Consider the following 19,767-nt stretch of genomic DNA (forward strand, 5'->3'; position numbering starts at 1 on the left):
GCATCGCACGCGTAAGAGCACTGCACATGTAATGCGAAGATGTGGGATCGTTAGACTACTTTCTAAGTAGCCCTTGGATAAGCTTACCGCCCATTCGTGGATCAACTCCTCCCACTGTGTTAGTGAAGACAATACCCCGAGAAAACCATCCCAGAGATCCAGAGAGATGGTGGCATGGAGGTTCGCTTTGATCCACGTGACAATCAGGGTCTGGAAAAGATGCAAGCATGCAATAAGATTTACACGTCAAATATTTTACGAAACTTGGTGCGTGTGTGTGTGTTTTTTTTTCATAATGCAGACACTAAGTGGCCGAGGTGATGATGTAAATGATACATTAGACAATATTAAGGACAGCGTTATTATTATTTTTTACTTACTACATACTGCAGATCATGTTACAGATCCAAGCAGATCAAATACAGAAATTAATAACATAGGTTCAAAGGTAGCAAGTAAAAGCAACTAAATAGAAACACATGGAGCATCACAATGCATTGTCAGGTATTGTGTCAGTGAATTCCACTCTCTAATGGCACGCAGGAAAAAGGAAAATTTGAATGTGTCATGCGAGAAAAGTAAGGGATTAGTAAATCGGGTTGATGGTGACACAGGCAGTGTGTAGTTCGAAACGATACATAGGGAAATGATAATAAAGAAAGATACATAGTTAAAAATTATACAAATTCCTACTGTACTTAATGAGATGCCAAGACCTGCGTTTTCATTGAGGATGTGAACTATGTAAGGCTTCATACGTTTTGGAAAAGTGCTGACATATAAGCACATCTATGTCGATTAACTAGTCTCTCGTGTGTCTTAGAAAAGAGTTGTGGCTACAGCAGTTAGACAAGTCAACTTTTGGCTTTGACAAGTTGGCAAACTGGCGTTGAATTTTTTTCTTATAAACAAGAATTATTATAACTTCTTTTTTCAGTGCAATTCAAAATGAAGCATTAAGTTCACCTTTAGGTTGAAACCTACAGGGAAAAAAATGCTCCTGTCATATTCGTGCAACTAATGGCAACCATTCAGAGCACCAGGCACAAAAACTTTAATGTGCAAACGATTCACACTGATTTGGAGTGCTTGTTCACTCCTACAGTCAAACCTTGCTATAGCAAAGTAACATCAAATACGAAAGTACCTTCCTTATGTCTGATATTTGTTATAAGCATATATTCATTACTTGCTGATATCACTGAGGAACATTCTAAATTTACTTGGTTATGTCCAATTATTTGTTCCATCCCTGTTCGTTATACCAAGTTTTGATTGTACCTGCCGTGGTTACTCAGTGGCTATAGTGTTAGGCTGCTGAGCTCAAGGTCGCGGGATCCCGGCAATGGCGGCCGCATTTCAATGGGGGCAAAATGTGAAAACACCCGTGTACTTAGATTTAGGTGCACGTTAAAGAATCCCAGGTGGTCAAAATTTCTGGAGTCCTTTACTACTTTACGACGGTGTGCGTCATAATCAGAAAGTGGTTTTTGCATGTGAAACCCCATAATCCAATTTAATTTTTAAGGTTTAATTACATAAGCAGCCAGCTCACCTGGAAGAGCGCAGGGGCCAGCCTGCCTCCCAAGACATCTTCCTTGCGTGCCGGCGGAGTCGTCTTGAGCACAAGCGAGGTGACGCGCAGAAGGACCACCAACAGCTGCTCCCTGTCAATACGAGGCAAAGACAGACCGGGCGACGAGAAGGAACACTTTTAGCCCAACGTGCAAGCTTTTGTGTTCATTGCTATGCAGAAATGCACTACATTGAAGTCTCACCACATTTCCATTACTTTGTTATGCTTTTAACACATTCAAGGCTGCCATGTGTAACACAGACAAGAAGAAAGTAAAGAAGAAAAAACAGGTTGGCATCTGTCCCCAGAGAGGGCACAATGCTTTCCAGGGGAAGAAAAATGAATGACTTCTAACAGAGAGAGGAGACACAAGGAAACAACAGGCCATAAGGACGAAATAAGAATCTGTCGAAGAATTGGTACTGAAAGTGAGAAGCCTCACTACAAACCACACCTAAACCAAAAAAAAAAAATTCGTAAGAAAAAAAACTGAAAACACAATTGTGCACTACATATAACAGCCAAGTTGCACCATGCTGTCTCAAAAACATACGAGTGCTATTGCAGTTCAGTTGTTAACCCTTTGAGAGTCAATGACGTAAATATACGGTGCAGTGAGAAGGTCCAAAATGGTCGATGCCGTATATTAACGGCGCAGTCTGTACGTTTAAAATGCCTGCCAATTTCCTAACTTTTTCTTTTCTGGTATGTGCTGCCACTATGTGGGAATACAGGGAATTTTTTTCTCACGCTTCCCTTTCTCGGTTTTCGTTGCACGGTTTGTTTTAGAGCTAGTTTGCTCCAGCGCGTCTATATACTACCACTCGCGCATTGGCGCGCGTGCGAGTGGGCGGCGGTTTGGGTTTTGTTCCGCGGGCAGTTTTAGCTACTTGCACTCCCAAAACTGATGGCTATCTTGTTACTAATCGCTCAAAGGGCGACCGTTTGTTTCTCGCTCGTTTAGTGCTCACAGGGGTTGCGCATAGGAAGGATGCCACCGTGCATGCCTTTCCTTTTGTTTTCTTTTTTTGGAGACTCGCAAAAACTAACTGCCTCCGGTTGGCGATAAGCTGAAGATTAGCGGAAGTTTGTCACACATTTTGCTGTTTTGACGGTCACACAACCACAGTTTTCTTGAGTGCGCTCACCTCCGTAGTTCAATTACGCTATGGACATAAATATTAGTGTAAGAGCAGGCACATTTGACACTTGCGAAATATTCTTGTGTGCGCATTTTCTAAGCCTTATGTGTATAACAATGCATCAAATTTTTAATTCTTATAAGTTTATTTCCTTTTTTTTATTATTGTTATTCATGAACAAACAGTACATATATACCAGCGCAATATATTTTTTTCTCACTTTACCGTCACCCTAGAAAAATTATGGTAAATTTTTTTTCGAAATAGGTCCCTCAAAAGAATTGGAATCTGCAATAAAAAAAAATCTACCCTCAAAGGGTTAAAACTTCACATTAAAAGCATGGAAGCTCAGTTACCACCTGTAAAACTTTCTTTGTTTTTTTAATTCATCAAAATTCTTAAAAGCTTTCCTTTATGCTGAGTCATCCTTCAAAACAGTAAAGAATAACTTCTTGTCACAATTTTTGTTTTTTCACAACTGGAGTAAAACATGCAAAATAAAAGTATTTTCAACTACTTACCACGTTGCCTTCTCCATGTGCCTTTTCATAACCATGTATCGATATATGTTCATGACTCGCTTGCACAGTTCAACCTGATTGAAGAGCATCGAGTAGAACATTCAGACAACTTTTCATTTACTGCCCACATTTTGAAACAGAATTAGCTATACTAAGCTACCTAGCAACTTCTGTCAGTACGTGGACATGACAGAACCTTGGAAAAGCCTTTCAATGCGAAATGCAGTGGTCCCAATGAGAAGGAATTTGGAGGTTGACTTCTGATTTCAGACAGAAAGTACAACCCCATGCAAACACCTAGGGGAAATTTGTCTAGCCAGTAAACTGATGCCTACAAGATCTCATCAGTACATCGGAGTCAAGTATTTAAGTAAAATATTTAAATAAATCAGTAACGCTAATGACTATTTGTTTCAGCTTATACGAGACTCAATGGCATATAAGTGCTTATTGGTCTGATCAAAGAACCACAACCAGTGAAGTGTGCATAAGCAGCAAAGAAAACGTATTGAAACAATGTGCAAAGAGGGCTCTTGCAATGTATGTTGTGCATCTGACTGATTTACTTAAGTCATTCGGCCTTCTTCATTGCACTGCTTGAAAACACAAATGGCTACACAATGCAGCAGTGGCTACCAACAACAAATGCCAACCTGTTCATCGAGAAATGTCTTCTCATCAGGCCCAACTTCGAGAAGGAAAACATTTGCAGCATTGGTGATGAACACTTGGTACATGTTCTGAACTCCAGCAAAGACACTCTCCTTCTTTGCAGCAGTTGTTCCACTTGCACTCAGGCTCATCTGGGAAAGAGGTGCATAGAGCAACACCAGATTGAATGTTTTTTCGCTTTTCACTTTTAGTGTCTTATGTGAACACAATTAATTGGATGCATAGCAAAGTTAGTTTCATGGTAAAGCTAAGAAAAAGATGCAACAATGTCCAGATAGGCTTGATTAAGCGATGTGGAAGATATTTGGTTACGGTATATGTAGGCACTGCAGCTTTTGGTATTTGCTGATAAATGTAGAAAATGACCTGCCGGTTCCATCGTTAGGAATTTGGTTTATAGTGCGAAGTACCGAACCTAGGAGTTCATCATGGCTCTTCAAGTTTGGTTAACATCATGAGAACCACATTTGTTGAGAACAAAATGGAGTAATACCCATACCTCTGATACTTCGCTGCGACTTTCCTCCTTGCTGTCTTTCCCTTCAGGGTCGACCAGAAAAGGTGGCATGTCCGGGGACTGTGAAGCAATCAAAACATAAAATGTCTCAACAACCTTCTATGAGATGGGCGGCAGGTTGGGCAAGTTGGTATGGCATGATCTTGTCTGTCTTTAGCACAACTCAGGTTGAGTGTAAAGGAAAACAGAAGACGAGCAAAATGACTGAACTGAGGTGCTAAATGAACAAAACCTCTTCCTGTTCTCTATTTTCTTCTGCTATGACATGGCTACAATTAATATGGCCAGAAGATGCCATGTGGCATCAAGAAGATCCTCACACTGTTTGCAAACCATGGTTTGGCCACCACAGATGTAGCCGGATTTGGTAAGGGCAGAGCCATGACAACCACAAAGAACATACCGCCATCTGTATCCAGTCCCTGTAGGTGCAGATGACACTTTTAGTGGTGTGTGCCTGTGAAAAAGGAGCCAGGAAAGCTTGCCGCATGACCTCGTGGACCAGGTTCACGTTTTCACGCTTTGAGTAAAGCACATTCCGGACCACTTGAATCTAAAGAGGGAAATAAGAATACAATAGGGTGAGCCACTTAGAGTGGATGAAAACGTTCATAACTTTTTTTTTTCTTCATCCTAAAGTTAAAGAAGCAACATCAAGTGCAGCTTGCTCACACTGACCCAAACTCACACAATTTATCACTGCAGTTAGGCCTAGATAAAACAAACTTCAGCACAGCGGAATTCTTGATATAATAAAGTACTGTAATAATAAAGTACTGTGTAACAAAGTAGTCCTGTAGATGATTCATTCCCTCATGGGCTTGTTTTCACGAGGGACCTTCCGCTTCATTATGTGGAGCACCTGGAAGCCTTGGAGCAGGATGTTGGCAAGCTTCATGTAAAGGATGCAAGGCTGACTGACATGCGGTTGTCTCGTGCAAGCCAGTGGGAAGTACGTGGCGAGATGCTTGTGGCAATCTCGCTCCAGCGTTTCTTCTGAATTTCTCAAGCTGAGATACTGCAGTGGCAACCTCTTTGCATTTTTTAAAAAGTGCATTTTGGGGCTACCAAAGTGATGCCTCGGCAGAGATCGTATGTCATCTGCCGCCCGTGAACCTTCTTTGCAGTTGTTATAGCAGTTCCATTCTTGAACACCGACAGCCGCGGCTTAGTAACACGTGATCGGAGCGTACTGGAATCAGAGTTAAACAGTTAAACAAGTCAACGCAATCAGAAGCCGGATGGAGGAAGATGGCAGGGAGGAGAACTGGCTTTCCCACCACTATGGACTTCTTGGAACAGCTACACCATCCCCCATTTTGATGGGTTTTTTTCATGCAATCCTGTTATAACAATTATCGGTTATAACAATGGAATTTTCATGGTACTTGAATATTGTTATAAGTGAATTGGGCTCGACTGTACTTAGCTTTTTATAACTTCTTGTCTATAGAACACTATATGTTTAAAACCTCAATAAAAGAAAGTATGTTTATACATGATTTCAATACAACAAACATTCACTGTGACTGAGGAGGAATATGGAGACAATAAATGGAAGCTTCCAAATACACAGATGGTCAAACATTAGCGTGCATCTCCTTCTATAGAGCGGCCATGGCTGTGCATGGCTGTCAGTGCAGCTGAGTGCGTACGCAATCCGCGCGCCCGGTTTTAGAGGCAATCTGCCACGTGTGCAAAGGCTGGGCAAGCCAAGATGGCGTGGAATTATGTGTGCTGTCTTACTGCACATTAATTAGTACTAGAAGTTGTGTAATCTTGAGTTTTACGGACGTATTTGAGTGAGAGGCAGATGAAGAATCCACTCCCCACTGCCAGCACTTTTCATTACAGTGTCGTCTCACTGTGGGCAACACTATCAACCACGTAGTGGAGCGGACACGCAAACATGGATGGCTTCGCTTCGTACTGTTGATGTGAAGATGTCGTTGACACAGCATGAAACCATATCTTTTGTCCCCAATTCTTTCAATTTAATAAAATTCTTTTTATATTGTTCAAGTTTGCTTTTTCCGAGTGCCCAAATATTTTAAAAATTTTGCAGCCCCTTCCATGCAAAAAAACTCCACTGGTGACTGCCCTTATTTGCATAAAAGGTGGAATTTCTATATAACAAAATTTCTATATAATGAAGCAAATTGCAAATTTTCCCACCTTCGTGATATTGAGTTTGTATTTTGTATACAAACTTGAAAATTCTGCTTGGCGTAGTGTGTTTTGAATGCATTTTAATATCAGTGAATTCAAAAGAACATTCAGTTCATTAGAATTTCCTGTATACCCAAGTTTGCAGAACTGCAATAAGAGCTTCTGTAATCAAAAGCAGTTCAACCTCTCAGCTGGTCAGCTGTTTCATTAAGCATCTTGTTTTATTAATGAATGTGCCGACCGAGCTAAGCAGCAAGTACTGTTTGTAGGGGCGCACAAAAATCTCTCGTCCCCAGACATTCAGCTTCCCTGCATGACACACACAAGGATGAAATTTTGTGTCGCAGCTATGAAGAGATCTTGTGCGAGTTTTCCGATGTTAGCGCCACCTGAGGGAGTGGATAATTCGAGCACAAGAGGAGCATATTTTTTCCTTTTTGGCTGGGGAATGGCTCCTCGGGGAACCGTTCTGCGAGGGTCTGATTCGGCTTCAGAACACAGCACTGGCATGGGCGAACACCATCACTCAAACACGCTTAGTTTGCAGGACTGCACCTGTGAACTTTGGTATCCAGCATGAGCGAATATTGGCTCGGTATCCTTGCACGATGAGCCAAACTTTCTCAATTCCTCACTGTGGACTACTGTCCTTGCACGTAGCATCAAGTAACTAACTTGCACAGACAGGGCAATAAATGTCTTTTTTATGCGTTTGAACTATTGTGTGCCATGTCCTTTGTCATCAAGAGCACTTGAGACCCCAAATGTCTGAAGGAAAAATCCCCACCTGCCGCAGACTTCGGTGGCCACTTTCTGGTGGCGACTGCTGTGTCTGCTGAAGTTGACTTTCAGAGTCTCGCTCTGTGAGACTGCCAATCGTCAGTGATGGTGCTGAGGATGACCCAGAAGAGACCGAGTGGCTTTCGTGGGTGCTCTGTGGCGTGCTGCCAGAACTACCAGATGGTGCAGATGTCTTCTCCAAACCAGGCTCATTATGGTCTTGCTTTCTGGGCACAGTAAGCAGTCAGCAAAAAAATGCATCACAGGCTGCAAATAATGTGTAGGTCTCTAGTCTGAAGTGGTTGCGAAATACTCAGAATGATCAGCAAGCTGAAATTTAAGTATGCGTCATGTGCCAAAACCAAAGGCACCATGATAACAGAGTTTCACTGCCACTTCTTTCCAATAACTCAATCACGAATACACATTAGACTTTACTTAGGCTGGACTTTAGGGGCCTTTAAAAATATTCTCAGCATACTATCAGAAGTTCAGTATGCGTCATGTGCCAAAATCAAAGGCACCATGATAACTGAGTTTCATTGCCACTTCTTTCCAATAACTCAATCACGAATACACATCAGACTTTACTTAAGGTGGATTTTAGGGGCCTTTAAAAATATTTTCAGCATACTATCAGAAGTTCAGCTTAGCCAGAGCACTCATTGCAGAGGAGCAAGAATATAAACATATAATTAAACCTGAAGTTCTATTTACGGCTACATATTAAAGCATGGCTGTTGTACACCCTTCACAATAAATACTCAGCTTCATACATAGCAGGCAGTACTGCAAATCCTAAAGAGACTTTTTATACAGCTTGCATTCATGAACACACAAAAGTGTTTCACACGTATAAATTAAAGGTGCATAAATGTGCCATTTAATTCAATGTAATATTAAGTATCATACCTTTATGTCACAAAATATGATGTAATTATTACATGGAAGGCATCACAGACCTGAACCTGTTTACCATTGAAAGAGTTTTGTGAAAGGCCTCTGTGACCACAGTGACCACAGCATATCATTTGCACTCATGACCAAGACAATACGCTGCATACTAGAAGCACGGAAGTGCATAAGTACATAATTTGACGTAACCTCTCGCAATTGAGATGCCTTCCCTGCTTTATCATCACCTGCTTAAAAGGGCATTAAAGAAATTACTTCTTCTGTATCCGTAAATTACCATTCTACAATATCAAAAACACCACTCTTACTATGATAAGATGCTTGATAAACCAGAAAAAGCGCAATAACAAAAGACGGGTGGCGATGCCTCCATGAAGTTCTCGCACCAACTCGCTGTAACGTCATGGATTTGGCCAGCGTCTTCTAGGGCCTAGTTCATTCTTTAGCAGCAAAGATAGACTACACTTTGCTGTAAGGGAGCCAAAGATTGAACATGATGAGTTTCAGGAACTTTTGCCAAGCCAATGCAGCCTAAATATGAAAAAATAATTTGAAGTCCATGGCGTCACAGTGACCTACCAGCATTGGGAATTTGGCGCGAAATCCGAAAATTTAAACTGACCTTCATTTTCTCTTTCAATATTCAACCTATCATTTCAAAATTAACAACAAGGGTTTTCAAAGAACAGTTTATCCATTTAACCTGATTAAGTGTTTTGCTTTAATGTAACTCTAAGTGTGATAATGGCAATCTGTAAAACTAGATCTCCAGGAAGCACTGGCCAAGCAGCAACATGGTGGATACAGCTGACATGTCAGAGTTACTTTCCAGCGCAAACGTGTCTGCTCCCTCCTTCTGAAAAAAAAAAAACTAAACTAAAAGCTGCTGAGCGCTTCCTCATTATGGCAGATGTTCCACTGGCCTACTATGAGTTGGTTACGAGAGACCTTTACTCCCGCGAGTTCTCGGGCTTGGCAGACCTGGTCACCCCAATGCAACGGGCACACACACTTAATCGGTCTTGCAGTTAGCCTCAGCCATGACAGTCACACTGCGGCGTAGTGTGGGTTAATCAACCTGTATCTGTTGGCGATTTGACCATGACGCCTTTTCTGCATCATACCAGGAAGTTGACTAACACAGCTGTAGCGTCCTTTGTGAGCTGCGAAGTGGAGGAGACCATTCCCGACTGTCACTTGTAGGGTAAGCCTTGCATGAACCTATCTCTACAAACCTTATGACAAGCTGCAGTTGTAATATATGAAGTCGTTATTCCTTAGAAGATGTTGCAGATAAAAAAATAACTGCGCTATGAAATGCAAAAAGCGAGACCTCTATGACTGCACTACTCGCATAGCTTCCACAGCACTGCCTTCCAAATATGAGTCTTGAATTATTTCAACTTCCTCAGCTGAGTCTATATTTAGGATGAAAAGTGAGCAGTTTACCAGCTCTATTGGACACTATCACACACAGCCTATCACATTCTGCATTATGTTGCACCAATACCTTGCTTGGTGCTGGTCACTTGACTTGCTGGCTGCAGCAACCTCCTCCTTCCGTAGCTTTGCCGGTTGTGTGTGGCTGACCACCCACTGCACCACAACGCTGCGGCACTGTGGTGCAACTGTGGCAGCATTGGCATCGGCAGCAGCAAGCTTCTTGTCCTTGCGGAGCGAAGGCAGCTCTAGAGAAGTGCACACCCAGTGATAACCTTCAGACACTGGGAAAGCGCTGACGCACACGCGCAATGCAGGTGTTCAAGTGGAGGAGTGCAAAGTCCACGTGCAGCGGTTGGCAGGAAGAGCACACACAATTCACATTCATGTGCAGTTGTGTACATTCAGGTGCAATTGATGTGAACAGAATGCAACAGGGAGGAAGAGGGCACGCACATAAGATCACAAAATAATGTTTTATACACAGTGGCAATAAACACACGGCAAAGTGCAACATGGACATTCATTTGTTGCAAAGGCAAGATTTGCCACAAGACAAGTTGCAGGACATTCAAGTACAGTGATGCACATGGTTGATGTGAAACGCACAACATACATGGATGTTCGTGTGCAACAATGGAAGCAGGTGTGCAGTAACACGAAACAAGATATGTGGCAAGTTCACAGCACCGGCATTCGTGTGAAGTGGCAGAAACCAATGTGTGCAGTGAAAGAAGTTGCAGGGTACAGCCATTCCAGTGTAGCAGTGCACATCCATTTCAGTGGGGCAGTGCGCAGGGGCCAAAGGTAAGGGCAGTGCCGACGTTGGGGCGAGGGTGGGCACAAGGTCGTGGTTGCATCGAGCAAGTCACACGTGCAGTGTGCAGGGCAAGAAAACAGAAAAAAAAAACAAAGAACAAAAGGTGAAAATGCAACAGAGGAGAGGGTGCAGCCCACAAAGCTGTACTGGGAAAGCCAGACTGAAGGGGCACCAGAGAGAGAGCGTTATCTTTTCCTTATATAGACGACTTCAGTTAATTCGACCATGACGGGACCGAGGAAAATGGTCGAATTCTCCGGCGGGTCGAATTAAACAAGATGCAGCAAAAACGCCAAAACACACTGCTGATTAATTTGCCAGTGTTTGCCCGATTCTACATGCCCCTGAATCAAACGTGTGCCCACTTTCTGTGCCCAAAGTAGAAAACTAACACAGAAATGGCATTAAAGCTTTTAGACAAAGCAGAAATTTTACGCGCTCCCAAATTTTTAGCAAGGAAAAGATGTGTTGCACAATGGCGACCAGTTTCCTAAAGCCAGCTTCGCCTCAAGGTTTTTCAAAGTTAGCTATGCCGCAATATAAAAACGTTATGCGGTGAAGCATTCGAACGCCGCGAAGGCGGTTTTGGTTTGTTTACGCGATTGAGCCATGCAGGCAATTTTCGGTCAAATTTCTTTGAAGAAAGGCGCGTGTTAAAATCGGATATATACTGTAATCAGACATTGCCAGCTACGTTTATTCCTTCAAAATCTTCCAAAGGCAGGCCGAAAATAGGCATTTTTGATGGGAAGTGACGTATGTCCAATGCATTCACCGTTCCCTAAGCTCCACTGAGACAGACACTGCCATTAAAGGGGTTGCCATTGGGGTCCCTACAGCGGTCAGGCGCGTGCGTCCCGACTGGTCAGATTCGTGTTATCCAGCGAAGGTCAATTTTAGGATCGAAATAATGAAAATTTGGGCCCATAGAAATGCATAGGCGACGGCCAGGACCTCCGATCGGGATCGAATGAACAGAAAGCCGAATTAACGGAAGTCGACTATATACGCAATGGCTTTCACGGAATATCGGGCTAGTGGTGTTGTTTACCTGAGTGGCTTCATTCGTTGTGGCCATTTTGTGTTGCAAAGTTTAACCAGAGATGTCACAGCTGTTATTGCAGCGATCTACCGTATTGTACTTAGCTGTTGGTGCAAAGCGTTCACAGCAAGCTGACCATCAACATGCAATTGTTTTGTCTTTTCTTTTTGCAAGAATCTCTATACAACAAAAGAAAGTTTCTAACATGTTGCTGTTATCAGCATTGTTACAGCTGGCCACAGCTCTGGAAAACTGGTATTCCGTGAAGCGCAATACACATACATATGGATAAGCTAAAGCTCTCTAATATTGTAGAAGGTCGGCTTCAACAGTTCCACCTAGATGGATGTCAACATTTTATACTTCACTTCTGCAGGCATGATGGCGCTGGCAATGCAATAGATGTTGGAAGGGCTACACAAGCAAAAATCCTAAATGCCTGCAAGTGGTAGTTCAGAGTTAAATTAAGCGTTCTTGTATCACTAAAGGCTTAAAAAACAACCTAAAACGTGCCAGTAGGAAAAGGTTTATCGCACACACTTTTCAATGGGACTGACAAGTGATTAAAGTTTATAATGGTAAGCAACAGCACAGCTCTGAACATGTACCAAATTTTAGGTGTGACACATAATTCCAAATCATTTACAAGTTTGTATTACTGCACTAAGATTCCAGCTTACTCACACCTCGAAAGTATCTGCTTTGCTATAACATTGCATATAAAACTGAGGCTGAACAGCGTGAATAAAACAAGGACACGAAGAAACAAATACCACAGACAAGCGCTGTGTTGAACATACGTCACCTCCCATCAAAAACGCCTATTTTCGACCTGCCCTAGGAAGATTTTCAAGCGATAAACGTAGCTGACAATGTCTGATTTCAGTATATACTTGATTCTAACACGCACCTTTATTCAAGAAAATTTGGCCGAAAATTGCCTGCACGGCTCAATCGCATAAAAAAAAACTGCCTTCGCGACGTTCGTATGCTTCATCGCATAACGTTTCTCTATTGCGGCACAGCTAACTCCTAAAACTGTGAGGCAAAGTTGGCTTTAGGGAACCGGTTGCCATTGCGCAACATATCCTTTTCTTGCTAAAAAATTGGGAGCACATAAAATTTCTACTTTGTCTAGATGCTTTAATGCCATTTCTGGGTTATTTTTCTACTTTGGACACATAGAAAGTGGGCACAGGCTTGATTCAGGGGCCTGTAGAATCGGGCAAACACTGGCAAATAAATCAGTGGTGTGTTCTGGCGTGTTTTGCTGCATCTTGTTTAATTCGACCCGCCGGAGAATTGGATAGGCGTATTTGCTTCTTCGTGTCCTTGTTTTATTCGCGCTGTTCAAGATCAGTTCTAAATATGAACCAGCTAGCCTTCATCAAGATCTTACTAGTGCAAAACATTGCATCTTATCTGATTTATTCAGAAAGAAAATGCACCTGTATCCACTTTCTGAACACTGCATGTTACGTAGTTGAAACATGATAAACTAACCAAGCAGTGATGGTTCTACATACATGGCCTCCAATAAACAAACTAAACAAGTGCAGTCTGTCATCATTCAAAGTGCTACAACTTTGCTTTTATGCCATTGCATTTTTACTTGTGCTACTATGCACATGGTTTGTTGGGTCGAGTTCACATCACAATTCCTACACATGGGAACCTAGGATATATGAAGATGCACAGCTACAATTCTCACTCTTCAGACAACAATATAATCTGGGAACAGCATCTGTCATCACAATACTATATAGATCATGGCTATCGATGATACTTCTGTACAGTTAACTCCTATCAGGAGTAGCGCTCCTGTCGCACGGATAAGTCAGTGTGCAAAAATACGTCCCCTGACCAGCGATCAAATGTTTGGCTGCATTTTTGCTTTAACTGGCAAAGCCATTAGTGTTTGAGTAAAAATGCCACATCATCATAAACAAAAAACTAGATTAGTTGGCACACAAATGGATTCTCAACTGTAAAAGGGAAGTCTCCCACTTTCAGATGCACGTGCACAACTTTTTTGTGGACATTGCTACAACAACTAAAGGTCATTTGCAAGCAAAGTGGTACGGATGGTTCAGCTGTGATTATCTCACCCAGGTTTGGCTTGTAGATGCTGTTGCTGTAGCAGAAGTCGGGGAAGATGTGTGGCAAGAAGTGCTTCTTGAACTTTTCAAAAAGAAACTCAAAGCACCGATGATGGCTCTCATCCTGGGCCTCCGACCACTGGATTTTTGTTACCTGATGTGGAAGACGAGACAGGGCCTTGCATCTGAACACTTACATCATTTACAAATACAGTTGATAACTTCAACAGTGATAACAGGGATAACACCACGAGCGCACCACTGCGCTCGTGGTGTGGTGTGTGCGTTTCCTTCGTGTGTCCTCGTTTTTCACGCAGTTAAAAGAAACGTTTAAAGCAATGGATCAACTAGCCCACCAGAACGTTATAAAGTTGATAACTAGCACTAAGCAGAGATTAAAGCTCAGGCAAAGACTAAGTACTTTAGAAGTGTTTAATTTTGCTCCTGATAAGACAAGTTCTTTGTCTTCTGCACATCTTTGTCAGCTGTGATTGATTGATTGATTGATTGATTGATTGATTGATTGATTGATTGATTGATTGATTGATTGATTGATTGATTGATTGATTGATTGATTGATTTTACCATTACAAAGCAACACAGGGGCTATAGAAAGGCTACAGCAGAGGGCTCCGGATCAGTGTTACCACCAAGGGCATTTTAACATGCACCCAATACTCTATGCATGATTCATTTTGCATTCTTCTCCCATCAGAATGCAGCTATCGTATTTGGGAATTGAACCCGTGATCTCATTGTCAGCAGCAAAAGTATGAACCCTATAAGATTGTTTTACAAGGTCTGTCATTTTCTCAGCAAGCAAACATCTAATATTCAGCAAACATGTCAGAGTAATGCGTGCCTATGACAGATAAATGCTGTTGTGCATGTTCAGATGCATTTCAGGAAGAGACCGAAATTATGTGCATAAGAAATTTCAATGTCCAGGTGGCTAACTAAATTTTTCCCTAATTACGTTTTTAATTGTTCACTCTAGGGCACATTTAGCAATTGTAAAATTGAACCTATGCTGTAGTGAAATCATGTTAGCTAAGAAGAAGCCATAAGACTAACTCTTCTATCAAGATATGTCTGGCGTTTCATCATCCGCGTTCAAATTTACAGTTTCCCCAAAGGTTTCATTAAGTAGGTTGAGACAACCTAAAGTGGAATGACAATGCATTCTTTGCAGATTTTGTGGACAAATATACCGAAGTAGCGCCAGTCTTAGGATTTCTGCAAAGCGCACAGGACTTTACTGCTAAGCTTTAATTTCGAAAATGGAATGTGTCCTAAAGTGAATTACTTAGTGGATCTTTTTAATTAGCCACCTTGGTACTGAAATGTCTCATTCAAGCTATGTCTGCCTCTTCAGCTGATCGACATGAACAGAGTCGCTCTATATACTCCGTGCAACTAAAAAAAAAAAATTTTCTAAGTACCAAAATTTTCCACAGTGTCAAAAGAAAATGATCTATGCATTCTTTCTTTAGAACCCCTACTAGAATTTAGCCATAGACCTGCATGCCTTTTGCACTACATATTTTGTGAAAAGACTCGAGTTCTTGTAAGCCAGCTGCAATGCACTGAATAGAGAATGCCCCATGAAGACACCCAAAACATGTGAAATAGCACACCAGGTGCTTATTTGTGCACCTACTTTTTGTGCATCAATGGAGGGGGGAGGTATTCTGTAAGTGTCCACCTAGTGGGCACGTCCATTTCGCCTGCTGCTGAAGTACTGATTGGCTGGGGGCGCCTGTCTCCTTCTGACGCGTACCCCAGTCCAGCCAATAGCAACTTCAGCAGCAGATGAAATGGACATGTCCACTCAGTGGACACTTACCTAACACCACACCAGGTACACAGAAAGGTAGGCGTGCAAACATAGACACAAGTAGGATGAGAAAGATAACACAGATACCGGTGCTTGTGTAATTCTGGTGCCCTTCTCATTCTACTGGTGTCTGTATTTGCATGGCTGCCTTTCCACACTATGAATCTCTACCAACTTTCTCAACTATTAGTCGTTCTAAACCCACTATCTGTATCTGGCTATGTCAACCTCTTTGGCTTTCATTTAATTCTGCCTTAGTTGATGGCTTACACACATGCAACCACTAGTAAGAAATGCTTACCTGCGTGACCATGTATTCCATGAGGTACTCCAGAAATGTTACAGTTGGGTTCTCTGGCTGGACTTCACCGCTCTGCGGAGGCATCAGGGGCCCAGAATCGCAAGGAACAATAGGGCCAGAATCGACTTCCACCGACGTGTAGAATGTGGAGTCCTGTTCACAAAACAAATGGAACAGATCAATTAGCGTTACTACAGAGCCTCTGAATTTGAATCCCAATATGCATATCCACAGATGTTTCCATTTCTTAGGGCTATTACATAAAGCCAGGTATTCCATTGTTTATTTTATGTATTTCAGAAAGCCGCACGCATATTTTACAATAATAACTGTTCTGCAGTAACATACTACAATCATGCTTGTGTGAGCATTATTCATTTCACTTGCATTATTTCTTTGTCTGAAGTTGGCCTCATACCAGGAGTAACATTCTCCTGTGGTTTAATTTGATTATTTTTCATGGCCTCCTATTCTCTCATCTTTCGAATGCAGTTATGTACGTTGGTTGCAATGTCTTTTCTTGTTTTAATGCTTGAATCTACACATGTTCAACAAAGAGATGGAGTGAGTCAATTGTTAGCCACTGTATTTAGCAGCAAAAGAAAATTATCTACGCAATTTTTCTTCAAAACCCCTACGAGATCTTAGCCGTGGGCCTGAATACTTTCTGCATACCTTTTGCACCACAAATACATGTGTTGACAAGCCGGAAATAAGTGACATTAATCATATGCAGTGACCTACTCTGACGCTCTTTCTATACAACATCATGGCAATAAAGTTCACTGCCCACACTGAGCTAAGATCAACATGCGTCGTTGATACGATGCCAGAGCACCTGCCACAGCGCCAGGTTGCTGTGCCACCCTCTTGGTGGCACGTGACTGCAGAAAAATTTGTCTCCTTGCTGCCAAGCATTTCACCACACGGTGAACACTGCAGTGCAAGTGTCTAATAATAGAAATCCCATAGGGAGGCAGTGTCGCAAGTGCGCCAAAGATAAGAGCACATCCATGAAAACAGAAAACAAAATACAAGCTGAAAATCTACAGCAGAAAGCAGAAGAAAACAGCACGTAATGTTTGCCATGCTTTGAAGGATTTCATATTTTATTATTACTATATCTGATAAAGGAAGCAGTAACACTGTTGCTTGAAGTTTTGTTTTTACAGCCAAGCAAGAAATTTTCTATTCTGCAACTAAAAGCAGATGAAAGTATTAAATGGTGTTGTTTATATTAACTGTATAAATGTCATGGTTACTAAAAGAGCACGTGCATAGTTCCATCAAAGACAAGTATGTGCATCGTGAGCTGCAAAACAGTGCCCTTGATACAATGGTCTACAGGACTGTACGGCAGAGCCAACATGCGAAAAATTGGAGAACCAGACACTGTTCCAAATACTGGTGCATATTAAACCAATTTTCATATGGCAGTGGCGCCGTATAGTTTTGGGGCCCCTTCAACCACAATTATCGTGTTACAGCTCATATTGAACATGGCCATGCATTTATATAACCTATAATATGCCTATACCAGCAGAACTTTTTGTTGGGCTAGTTGGTGCATGTTACTGAAGTACTAAAGCGCCAAACAGATGACGTCCGTGTCCGTGTCGTCCGTGTCTCTTCTTGTGTCGTCTGTTTGGCACTTTAGTACTTCAGTAATATGCCTATAGTTTGTGGCAAGATGTTGGCACAGGATGGAACAATAAAACTTGTTGGGTGAGTTAGTTCATACTGTGAGAAAATAAATCTAATGTACAAAATTCAACACAAAGATGTAGTAAGAGACACACGGACCAGCACTGAGCTGGTCTGTGTGTTTCTTACTACATCCTTGTGTTGAATTTTGCACATTAGTTTTATTTCCTCACAGGATGGAAGTTTGAGAACTGTGAAATGAGCAGGTACATGCTCCCCACTTATTTTTTTTATATGAGATAAAAAAGAAAAGCAACCACATTGTTGCCTCAAATGAAATTTGCATGTTTTGCTACAACAGACAGGTAAAAAATGTTCTATGTCAGTAGCAAAAGTAGGGAAAGCATTAAATGGTGCCGTTATATATTTAACAGTATAAATGCCATGGTTGCTATTATAAATAACATATGGATACTTCCATCAATGACACAAGTATGAATATCTTACTGCCCATATAACCGCAACATGCCTACAGTTTGTAGCAAGACACTGGCATGAGACAAAGTTTCTTAACAGTGAATGAAGCAGTTAAATTCTCTCTATAGGAGTGGGTGTATTTAGCTCTCCTTGTTGATGGCCTTTGTTCAGCAAGTGTAAATGGCTGGTCTATCTTTACTCCTTTGTCATTTAGTGGATTGAGTGCGCTTCTCATTTTGTCTATATAGGCACACTCCCACTCCCACTGACTTTAGTACTGAACCTTTGCTCTCCAGAGTGTTTCTCTTCATTGTTAGGAAAAGCCTTAAGTTTGTCATCCTGCATTGCGCAGGAATAAACACTAGTTCATTTGAACAAATGCTGCCCATGATGATGTCATGGACTAACAAGGGAGAGCACTGAGTTTGTAAATAAACCTGGGTTTCATTCCTAACTTGACCAGCCAGAAATGGTTCACAATTGTGCAGTTATGTGCTGTCAAACTCCGTAGCACTCTGGTGTGCATGCATTGAGAAGTTGTTAAACTTGCTCCTTTTTTTTTTCCACTGCACTTCTTTTTCTTATTATAATTAATGAATATGCCAACCCTGTAAGAGCCTGAGATGGGCTCACCAGTATTGGAAATAAATCAAATAAACTTCGATAGCTGGACATGTGCTAAACCACGTAGACTTACTGAAACGTAATCATCATGAAGTCTACTTTTGTGTGTTCACAATTTGAATGCCACTGATTCCTGCTGCGGTGGCCATAATATCAATAGTGCATACAGCTAGCACACACCTGTTGTGCAAGGTTACATATGAAGAAACAATTAATAGAAAAAGAAAGAAATAGTTCATGAAGCTAACTATGTAAATGATTGAAAATTTGCACTTATACTGCCGATGCCAACTATTCAGAACCCGCCGTGGTTGCTTAGTGGCTATGGTGTTGGGCTACTAAGCACGAGGTCGCAGGATCAAATCCCGGCCACGGCGGCCGCATTTCGATGGGGGCGAAATGCGAAAACACCTGTGTACTTAGATTTAGGTGCACATTAAAGAACCCCAGTAGGCCTAAATTTTCGGAGTCCCCAACTACGGCTAGCCTCATAATCAGAAAGGTGTTTTGGCGCATAAAACCCTATCATTTAATTTTTTAACAATTCAGACATCTTTGATAACTACAAAGTTTACTAAGCCATTTTGTCCTTTTCCATTTGTTCTTGAGTATGTGAGGCGCTGCCAGTTACTTGATTTTGTTAATGAACTTAAAATGTGCTTGGTGCCCTAGACAGTGGCGGAAATTGCAGCTTGATGTATGTGAGAGAGAGGGGGGGGGGGTGAGCGAACAAAGAGAGGCAGGGAGGTTAACCAGGGATGTGTGCAGTTGGCTGACCTTCACTTGTGGAGAGAAAAAGGGGGAAGGTGGAAAGCTGAGCTTGTTGGTATGGTTCTATCGGTATATGACAGTGCTACAGACGAAACACAGAGAAAAGAAAACCACAGGATAAGTGCTGTCCTGTGGTTTCCTCTTCTCTGTGTTTCGTCTGTCGCGCTGTCATATACCAATGAAAAAAAGGTGGGAACAATAGACCAGAAAAATAATAGAGGTAGGTAGTGTGAACACACTTGCAGGGAAATGTTCGCTAGCAGCCACAAGCATTTGTACAGTCTGATCGCTTTCAAGAAGCGCAATAGAGCTTTTGTGGCCTTGTACATGCAAGAATGCTTAGGCCAAGGTCCCAGGACCTTTTCCTCTGCAAGCCAACTGCCATCCAAAGGGCTGAGTCTAGCGTGCACAGCACATCAT

General features: G+C 41.9%; 1 protein-coding gene across 3 annotated transcripts in view; it reads right to left on the reverse strand.

The window, feature by feature from the left end:
* Positions 1 to 19,767, reverse strand: part of LOC135914349 (ral GTPase-activating protein subunit alpha-2) — an 84,275-nt gene that overhangs the window by 58,055 nt on the left and 6,453 nt on the right. For 2 of the 3 annotated variants that reach the window (XM_065447152.2, XM_065447150.2), the window contains exons 6-15: positions 15,832 to 15,984; positions 13,703 to 13,847; positions 9,803 to 10,016; positions 7,385 to 7,604; positions 4,832 to 4,981; positions 4,411 to 4,488; positions 3,893 to 4,042; positions 3,240 to 3,313; positions 1,556 to 1,667; positions 88 to 210 (exon numbers count right to left, since the gene is read on the reverse strand). In XM_065447152.2, the coding sequence (XP_065303224.2) occupies positions 88 to 210; positions 1,556 to 1,667; positions 3,240 to 3,313; positions 3,893 to 4,042; positions 4,411 to 4,488; positions 4,832 to 4,981; positions 7,385 to 7,604; positions 9,803 to 10,016; positions 13,703 to 13,847; positions 15,832 to 15,984 (1,419 nt within the window). The remainder of the gene's footprint in view (positions 1 to 87; positions 211 to 1,555; positions 1,668 to 3,239; positions 3,314 to 3,892; positions 4,043 to 4,410; positions 4,489 to 4,831; positions 4,982 to 7,384; positions 7,605 to 9,802; positions 10,017 to 13,702; positions 13,848 to 15,831; positions 15,985 to 19,767) is intronic. The other variant, XM_065447151.2, reaches the window with a different exon arrangement.

The sequence above is a fragment of the Dermacentor albipictus genome, chromosome 7 (genome assembly GCF_038994185.2).
Source record: "Dermacentor albipictus isolate Rhodes 1998 colony chromosome 7, USDA_Dalb.pri_finalv2, whole genome shotgun sequence".
Taxonomy (NCBI): Eukaryota; Metazoa; Arthropoda; class Arachnida; order Ixodida; family Ixodidae; genus Dermacentor; species Dermacentor albipictus.